Source organism: Sardina pilchardus, chromosome 11, assembly GCF_963854185.1.
Source record: "Sardina pilchardus chromosome 11, fSarPil1.1, whole genome shotgun sequence".
NCBI lineage: Eukaryota > Metazoa > Chordata > Actinopteri > Clupeiformes > Clupeidae > Sardina > Sardina pilchardus.
Genome location: NC_085004.1, coordinates 24,544,599 through 24,554,586, shown reverse-complemented (window position 1 = coordinate 24,554,586; position 9,988 = coordinate 24,544,599). Strand labels below are relative to the sequence as shown.

General features: G+C 43.8%; 1 protein-coding gene across 1 annotated transcript; it reads right to left on the bottom strand.

Moving 5' to 3' along the window:
- Positions 1 to 38: 38 nt before the first annotated feature.
- LOC134095803 (E3 ubiquitin/ISG15 ligase TRIM25-like) lies at positions 39 to 8,043 on the bottom strand. The gene is made up of 3 exons (XM_062549491.1): positions 7,721 to 8,043; positions 1,034 to 1,236; positions 39 to 467 (listed from the first exon to the last, which is right to left on the bottom strand). The coding sequence occupies exons 1-3, from the start codon at positions 8,010 to 8,012 to the stop codon at positions 135 to 137; spliced, it is 828 nt and encodes a 275-aa protein (XP_062405475.1). The 5' UTR covers positions 8,013 to 8,043; the 3' UTR covers positions 39 to 134.
- Between the last annotated feature and the right edge of the window lie 1,945 nt (positions 8,044 to 9,988).

Sequence of the window (9,988 nt, the reverse complement as noted above, 5' to 3'; positions counted from 1 at the left end):
CATTCTTGTTAATTGTTTTTTGTTATTTTTTTTTTTTTAATAAAATACAAATACAATATACAAGCATGGTGTACAATATACAACATTTTTTTTTTCTGGCATATAAGTAACTGGCACTTCCATGTCCCACATCTTTACTCCAGCTCAGAGATGGTGATCGTGACATGTCCAGTCCAAAACCTGAATCCGGGGAAGAGCGGACCGGTGAAGTTTTCCCTGAGACTGTGGATGAGCTCTGCTTTTCCATCGGAGACCCTGTAGAAGGCCAGCAGCCCCTCCTGTTGGTCCAGGTAGATGCCAATCCTGTTAGCTTTGGGGCCTGCCAGGGGAGTCTCCTTGCCATTGTGCCAGAGGGAGAAGGCTGAGCCAGACCAGTAGAGGCCCCAGGAGAAAGGGTTATAGCCCAGCCTGGAGCTGTTATCACTGGCTGCCCGCTCCAGCTCTCTGTAGGTCACACCGACAGTCACCTACATGACAGAGAATTGCTATTAGGACTGAGATGTTCAAAAGTTTTAGCTGTGAAAAATACATCTATTTATCTTAATCAAAGTTCTTTATTAAGTGTCTCCATATCAGCAGATTGGGAACTATGCCACTTGTATCTAGCGTGTAATGTGTCACAGAGAGAGAGAGAGAGAGAGAGAGAGAGAGAGAGAGAGAGAGAGAGAGAGAGAGAGAGAGAGAGAGAAGGGGGGATAGAACACACAGATTTACAGTACTGAGCAAGAGTACACTCTATTTAGGGTCATTTTGGCCCGAGAAAAGCCCTCAGGGCTATTCAAGATATCTAGGTTGGCCTGCTTGTGACCACACATGTCCATGGAGGAAGATGTTATTCAGTTGTCCTAAGTCTTCCTCATATTTTCGCATTTTAGAAGTGGCACTCAACTAACTAAACTGGGAATAGCGTGTTGAATATCACTTTCACAGATATCTGAGAACACATTCTTGGTGGTTAATCCTTTTAATAATAATTTAGCTAATAAAGCTAATCATTTTTCAAAAAGTCTCACTGCACTGGTATTTTCAGTACCTTCTGGCCTGTCCACTCCACCTCCCAGTAGCAGGGACCTCCAGCCAGGGATTCCCTACACAGCACCTGCCTCCAGTAAAGGAAGCGGTCGGGGTGCACAGATGCATCCACCACCTCCGCCCGCAGAGTGGCCTTCCGGTCCTCATCAGAGATGCCGATGTGGCGATATGCTGTGTTCAGGTCCAGTGTAAGCCTACATCGAACTGAATGGCGAAGCAATAAAACAACAATACCAATGAGATCTAAAGTGATATTTTCATGTACAATGCATGCATAATCTTGGAATATACTGTATATGTATGTATGTATATGTATATACTAAGTCAATGTCAATGTCAATGTATTTGTAATAGCACATTTAAAAAACAGCAGTTGACCAAAGTGCTGTAAAACAAACAATCAGACAACAAAACAAAACAAAACAAACAACATACAAGACAAACGATGCTAGACGGAGCGGCGTAGTCGCCAGCGTGCCCGTGACACCAAGACAAACAAACAAATTTACAAAATGACAAATCGCTACACAAAACAAATAATGCCAGACGGAGCGGCGTAAATGCTACCTGTGACACTAAAACATACAAAGACAGACAAACAAAATTAACAAATAATAAAATAACACAGACAAACAAAAACACTCAATAAGTCCCAAAAGCGCTTTGCCTGACATGAACGCAAGTCCCACCAAGGCTAGACATGGGCCCTGTACTACGAAGGGAGTTTAACCTACCCAGATATAACCCAGGGTTACTTTGCTAAACCAGGGTTGACAAAGCCTGGTTATCTTCATTGGTAATGATGACGCGATCACCTTATTTTATGGATAAGGAATGCATCTAAAAGTTGCGAGGAATTAAAGGGATATTCCGCCATTTTTGGAAATACGCTAATTTTCCACCTTCCCTCGAGCGAAACAATCGATATTTACCTTGTTCCCGTTCATCCAGCCATTCTGTGAGTCTGGCGATACAACTTTTAGCTTCAGCCTAGCATAGATCATTGAATCGGATTAGACCGTTAGCTTCTCGCCTGCTAGCTTCATGTTTAAAAGTGACTAAGATTTCTGGTAATTTTCCCATTTAAAATGTGTCTCCTCTCAAGTTAGAAAGTGCAATAAGACCAACTGAAAATGAAACCTGGCGTTTTTCTAGGCTGATTTGACATGGAACTACACTCTCATCTGGCGTAATGATCAAGGCAACTTGCAAACGTACCATAGGCGCAGTAATATCGTACGCAGCATCTGAAAATAGTCCCCATAGACAACAAGCAGTATAGTGCCAGTAGTCTGCAAGTTGCCTTGATTATTACGCCAGATGAGAGTGTAGTTCCATGTCAAATCAGCCTAGAAAAACGCCAGGTTTCATTTTCAGTTGGTCTTACTGCACTTTTTAACTTGAGAGGAGACACGTTTTAAATGGGAAAATTACCAGAAATCTTAGTCACTTTTTTTTTTTTTTTAACTTTTTATTTATGAACACAGCACTGTATACTGACCCACAGAACAATCCTGTCAAGTTACAAGAAGATTACAGATGGCATGTGAGCCTCTACCAGCAATCCATGGACAGTACAGTGCTAGTATAGTTTTTTTTTCTCACAGAAACAGTATAGGGTTAAACAAGGAAAGAAAATGCTACAGAGGGAAAAACAGAAAATAAAACAAAACAAAAAACAAAAACAGCATGAGGTCATAGAGATAATGTGTACCGGTTATAATCAGAAAGGTATGATCAATTAGATTACAATGACAAATCTAGGTCATTTCCCCCATCTCTTCTCTCCAATCTCTTTTTGGAGCCGTATAGAATATGTCATCTGCTCAAGGAGGTGTAAATGTTTCACAATACCAACAAAGGTACTCACAGTAGGAGCGTCTTTCTGAAGCCAATATTTTGTGATAGCCTTTTTCCCAGCTGCCAACAGAATTTTTAAAAGATACATCGTCTCTGGACAATCCCTCAGGGAAATGGCACAGGTAAAGATAAATGAATGTTACATCCACACTAAAGCCCAAAACCTTAACAATGACTTCTGACACCTCCTTCCAAAAGGTCTGGATTGAGGGACACTGCCAAAATACATGGGCGTGGTCTACCATGTTTTCTCCACATTCCCTCCAGCACCCCAGCTGAGTGTCTGTTTGTTTACCTTTTTGTTTAGGAGTGATAAAAAAGCGAATCACATTTTTCCAACAAAAGTCTCTCCAACCAAATGAGTTCGTAGTAGAGGACTGTATTTTCCAAGCGTTCATCCACATGTCCTCTGTTATTTCAATGTCCAGTTCTTTTTCCCAGCGTTGCTTCACATACTCAGTGGAGTCCTTTTTAAGTGATGTGATGCCATGGTACAGTCTGCTTATCAGTCCTTTACACTTCCTGCTGTTATAGGCATCAACAAATATCTGGACCACAGTTGACAATTCCCTCTGGTTAGGATCCTTAACCTCTTTACCAAAATAATCAGAGATTTGTAAGTACCTGTAGAAATCCCCTTTACTCAGCCCATAAACCTGATAGATGTTCAAAGCTATGAAGTGCCCTGTTTTTAACTATTGTGCATAGAGATGTAATGCCAAGATAAACCCATTGTCTATATCTGAGATCATACAATGACGGCTTGTAGTCAGGGTCGTACGCAGGCCACCTGAGTAATTTTACCTCTCGCTGAAGCTGAGAGCGTTTAACTACGTCAGCCCATATCTTCAATGATAAGTTCACCCATTGGCTCTCTGTCTGTGATTTTTCCTTATCATTGTCAACACAGCCTATTAATGATTGTATCGGAGCATCTGTCAAAGATGTCTCTATATCTTTCCATTTGGCTTCATAAGATGGGTTACACAGGCATATAAGTGGCCTTAGCTGAGCTGATGTATAGTAATCCTTTAAGGATGGGAGAGCCAAGCCCCCCTTTTCCTTTGATAGCTGAAGTGTGGAAAATTTTACTCTAGGCCTCTTTTTATTCCATATGAATAGTGAAATATGTCTATTCCATTCTCTGAATTGTTTTGGGGGAATATCTATAGGAAGTGACAAAAAAGATACAGTAATCTAGGCATGATGTTCATCTTGACTGATCTAATTCTATCGCCAAAATCAAGGGGAATCTTAGTCACTTTTAAACATGAAGCTAGCAGGCGAGAAGCTAATGGTCTAATCCGATTCAATGATCTATGCTAGGCTGAAGCTAAAAGTTGTATCGCCAGACTCACAGAATGGCTGGATGAACGGGAACAAGGTAAATATCGATTGTTTTGCTCGAAGGGAGGTGGAAAATGAGCGTATTTCCAAAAATGGCGGAATATCCCTTTAAAAACCACTCTTATAGCCTTATATCATTACGCCAGCACCATTGGCTGGCACCTGTGACGTGTGTGACCGAGGGGGCAGACCCCGCCCTCCTTTGTTTGGGAATGCACAGCGTCTCTTCGTCATTCAAAATCCTCTTCTCGCTTCACACCAGAAGCTTTCTCTCTTCTCTTTTCTTACTTCTGTAGAGTAGCTATTGTCTCGACTCCCGTACTTCTGTAGAGTAGCTAGTGTCCACAGTTGGAGTCCACAACTCCATCACCGGGCGCTGGCATACACTCAACCAGGAGAACTAAGGCGAACCTCTGGCTGCAAAGCTGCCAGAGCTATTGTCGAGCTATCCGGATTGTAACCAAACAACTGATCTTCACTCCTAGCCTCACGGCTAGCATGGTCTACCCGAAGTTAACACTATGACGGACCAGGAGTTTTGGATCTTAGCACACCAGCTAACCCCATTCGTGCATTTAGCACACCAAGCTAAATGGCTGCAGCAATGCAGAACATTCCCACCACAGAGGGCGAAAGTGAAGACGTGGGCCGACTGTGTGCTGGTGGAAACAAGATATCCAGCAAGGATACGCACCCGGCTTGTTCTTCATGCCTATTGCTGTAACATGCCCAGGCAGCATTAGATAACACAGACTCGTGCGAACACTGTGTCCGGTTCACAACGAAAAGCTTGCGCCGTAGGCTACGTGCCAGGCTAGCTTAACAGGCACCGACCCTCTTTTATCGATGGCTAACATCGCCCAAGCTACCGCCCGGCAGACAGCAATGTCACCCAGGCACAGCAACCCACCACGGTTGTTCAGAGCTGGAGCGAGCAGGTCCATGCCTACGACCCCCTGTTGCAAGACGTGGAGGAAGTGGAGTCGGAGGATAGTGACGATTTCGAAGGGAACTCGGACCTACTTGTATCAGACGATGGGGACGACTTCGACGATTCACCTTTCCTATAGAGTGCTCAGGCGCATAAATCCTCATTAACCAGGCTTCGGAGAAGGAGGAACCATCCTCCACATCGCTCAGTGAATGATGGTGTGTGACTACGGATGAGATACCGTATCAATGTTCCATCTTCACGATTTTATCTTTCCTACAAGATCTCATTGACAAGGGCAAAGCCTTCTCGACCATAAAAGTGTTTTTGGTCGCGATCTCTGCATGCCATGTAGGCATTGGGGGCAAATCAGTGGGTCAACACCCACTAGTTGTTCCATTTATGAAAGGAGCGCACAGGACTTTACTGGTCTCTAAACCGCTAGCTCCGTCATGGGACTTGTCCATGGTGCTGGAGGTGATTTCGGGCCTCCCATTCGAGCCATTGATGGACGTTGATTTTAAAACATTGTCTTTCAAGACAGCCTTGTTAATGGCTTTGGCGTCAACAAAGTGTGTTAGTGAATTGCACGCTCTCTCAGTACACCCTTCATGTCAGCAATTTGCACCTGGTGATTGCCGAGTGTCATTACGTCCGAATCCGGTGTTTATTAGCCTGATTGCCATCGACTTGAAAGGCTCTGCGAGACTTTAGTCTGACCAATAGCCTGTGCTACACGGTTTCTCCAAGCGCTTGGTTGACCCCCCTCCTTTAAGTGCCTCGATTTGCTACTGGTCGATGTCAGAAAGCGGTTTGCTGAGTTTAAACCAATAACAACACTCTTTCCTCTGCCTTGAACACGCCTCTACCCAGAGCCGTTGGAGCTGCTGAAAGTTGATTGGTTCTCGACCAAAGGATTTGGGGAATTCAGAAATCCTTCCCGATTAGCAGTTGACCAGACCAGCGACAGCAACGCCGAAGGTGTTACGTCACTGGGAGGGCGTGCCAGGCTAGGCGTTTATGCCTAAAGTTATTAAGCCCTGCGTACCATTGGAGCTGACGGCTTTTCAGCCTCCGCCTTTTGATTCTCCGAGCCCTCCGGATCTATGTGGATAGGACGGCGACTTTTGGGCAGAGCGATCAGCTTTTTGTATCATGGGCAAAGTCTTATACGGGCAAGCCTATTCCTACGCAGCGGCTTTCACATTGGATTGTGGATGCGATTTGTTTGGCATATTATTCCAGCAAGGGCCTGGTGGCGCCAGCTGGTGTGCGTGCGTGCACATTCCACGCGGGGTCTAGCATCATCATGGGCCTTGTTTGAAGGTGTGTCTATATGGACGACGTTGTGTGTAGGTCAGCAGGGTGGTCTTCCAACCAATCCTTCGTCAGATTTTACAGACTTGATGTCACCGCAGCGCAGCATCTGTTGCGCACGCAGTGCTTGGGGTTGGTGCATCGAGGTCGGGCCCTGTGGGCTCTTAGTCCTTGTACGTTGGCAGTTGCGGTATTCGAGACAGGCTTTTGTGCAATACGGGAGCTACGTTATCCCATATTGAGACAACGAAACGAATGCTTGAAAGAGAACATTAGGTTATTTGCATATAACCCTGGTTCTCTGATAGCATGAGTGAGGTGTCTCACCGCATTACCCTCCTTGCTGTGCGAAGCGAGGAAGAGGTTTGCTTGTTTTGAATGACGAAGTGACGCTGTGCATTCCCATATAAAAGAGGGCGGGGTCTGCCCCCTCGGTCACACGCGTCACAGGTGCCAGCCAATGGGGCTGGCGTAATGATATAAGGCTTCTGAGGAATACGGGCTGGGGCGTATCCAATAGTGAGACACCTCACTCATGTTATCAAAGAACCAGGGTTATGGAGGAGGAAAGGCACCAGAGTGTTCTACAGTAGCAGAGTTGGCCATCACAAATAATAACGGAAGGCCGATTATTTGGCAGGTTTTTCTGATTGTGGTTATATTGCGTTCAATAGTTTAGATAAAGCAAGTAGGCTACTTTGCGAATCATACGACATACAGTATTCTTGCTCAGATGTTCAGCTGCATCACCGATGGAATACATTGTCCACTGGCAAAATTAACAAAAGCAACATTATCATGAGGGCATTGCTACGGTGGGTGACATTAGAGACATCTGCCTCTATCAGCTGACTAATGTAACGAATCCCCTCGGCTGAGAATCTATAACTTTCATAGAGAATATATGTAGAATAATATCGGTCTCTAAAAACTAATCGGGAAGCCACATGTGATCCACTTAGGCCTACTCTCGAAGTAAGCCAGTAATCCCGCTTCATAGTACAGGCCCCTGAAGAGCTCAAGAGACAAGTGATCAACATTGTCATACATTTTCAAAAAAACATTTTAGAAAAGGCAAAAACTTTTTTTTTTTTCAGAATAAACAAGGTGAGCTGATGTTCATAATCATATTGCCAAAAGGTAATTTTAACATAAGCTTTATTTTTTTCCTGCAGAATGTAAACACAAGGCATATCTATTGTTTAGTGTATGTCTATAGTCCAAAATACTCACATTTCAGCATCTCCTCTCTGGTTTTGGGTTTTGGCTCAGTTTGCTGCTGTGATCGTACTCTTAATTTCTTCACGACCTCATGCAGCACGGTACTTATGGATAAAGATGGTCGAGGATTAAACGTTTTCCTGCATTGGGGGCAACTGTAGCAGTTTGTAGATGCCCCTTGGTCCCAATGCTTCTTAATGCAGAGTATGCAATATGTGTGTCCACAAGGCAGCGTAGCTGGGTCGCGCAGCAGTTCCAAACACACTGAGCAAACAAATTCATCTGGAGGCCACGAGGAAGCCATGCTGTTAGCTCAATGTTATGACTTATGACACTCTTCCTGGAAGCTATGATGGCACTGAACACCACAACCTGCTCTTAAATGGAGGGAACTGGGTTGGGTCAAGGGTGGTAGAACAGGTAGCACTGGATATTTTTTAGATTGAAGTAAAGAGTGAAACCAAAGTCATATATAAGTGTCTCTGGTGAAACTCACATGACTGGCTCTACCAGGTTAGAACTCTGTGCAGAAACCCCCAATTAAGCAAAACTTTTTTGTTCCGGGGTATTAAAGTTGGTTGGCTTGGAACACTTCACCGTTTTTTCATATTAAACTACGTTATTCCCTTAACTAAGACGAGTTGAGACTAAGGGAGTACACCAGCCAATGCGTGCATTCACTGGCTCTGGCGTACTTTGATAGCACTTAGCTAGCCCAGTTCATTCATTAGGATCCAAACAGAGATGAAGTTAGAAGCGACCAAACACCTCCATGTTTTCCATGTTCTCCATGTATTAAGTTACACGAGTAGTCAGACGACCAAGTATGGTGAGACAAAATAAAACGTGGTGCATTTCTAAGCAGGTAAGAGAGGGATAACTTTTGTGTGGCGGAATAACACTTGGGAGCACTTAGACTTGGCACACAGTAATATCCTCACTCCAAAGTGAAACTGAAAGTGCAAGAGTGATGAGATTACTGCGCCGTGACTGCGAGTGATGATATTATTACTTGCTAACTATACTTCTTTACAGGAAAACAACGTTATGTATGAGAAAGTGATTCATTGGTTTTGTCTTCAACTCCTAGGAAATATAAGTTACAACGACTACACAGAACACATGTTACATGAAGTTATGGGACTTCAAAAAAATCTTGAATGAATGGGCGTCCTGTGGGGTTAGCCAAGCATATCACCAGCTCCATAGGTGTTTCTACTTCCGGGAATTCGCCTCCCTTTGGGTGAAAACCATCTGCGAAAACTGGATAGAGGTGCAGACTCCCGCGATATTGACGTGTATGTAAAAAAAAAAAAAAAAACGGACCGCCGCTGACTGGTGCCACCCTACTATTTCCAGTGGCCCTTTCTGCTGGCGCCACTGCCTGGAGGAGGGCCCTTCCAAATCTATACAGGACTGCATCCTAAATGACTGTGGACAGCCAAGAAATGGATGACCTAGTTAAAGATGATATGAAAGTGGATTAACACTACTGTCGGGGTGTGTCTTAATAGCTAAAAAAAGATGGCAATTACACAGCATGATTATCTGTTATTTGACTGAGGAGCCCTATTCAAATATCAGAGGAATAACATAACCCATAGTATGATTGCGCCCTATTAAGATACAGTATATAACATAACATAACCCGTGTTATTTGACTGAGGTGCCCTATACAGATATCATAGTGTTGGAGAAATTATTGAAACATTGTATTCTCATTTATATTGATAATCTGAAAAAGCATATTACAAGTGTGATTGGGTACAATTGTTGATCGGGTATTTATGTTCCCCTACAGTGATTGATGGTATGTGTGTTCCTTTCCATTGGATGGGGGAATTGTTGGCCATCGTGAGTGGGGAAGAGTGTAGTTGCATGTGTAGACTGTGTTCTGTGTGGTCGTGCTTTGTGGCCGAGGGTTCATCTTTTTCATGGAGAGGTCTGTTCATTTGTATCTTAATGTGCCAATCAGATGTTTTTGTACTCTTTGTACTTTTGTGCACAAGATAAGGTTTCAACACTTGTTGTGTAGTCCCTTTTACCTGATTTATCTAAGGGAACCGAAAGTTTCCCTAGGCCCAAGTTCTTGACCACAAGTTCTGTATTTGTTGTTGATTCAGAAGTAATGGTCTGTTTGAAAGGTTCTCTCAGACACATGTTTGGTGGGACAAAGGCCAGGGCTTATTGTCCAAGTTTTAGCCATGTGATCATGTCAAAGGGCAAACTAGAGACCCTAGATACGTAAACTCTTGTATAGATACGTCAACCCTGGTATAA

Coding starts and splice junctions, on each gene's coding strand:
- LOC134095803 (XM_062549491.1), bottom strand. CDS start 8,012: ATGGCTTCCTCGTGGCCTCCAGATGAATTTGTTTGCTCAGTGTGTTTG. Junction 1,237..7,720: donor CAGAGAGGAGATGCTGAAAT/GTGAGTATTTTG, acceptor TTCGCCATTCAG/TTCGATGTAGGCTTACACTG. Junction 468..1,033: donor TGGAGTGGACAGGCCAGAAG/GTACTGAAAATA, acceptor TCTGTCATGTAG/GTGACTGTCGGTGTGACCTA.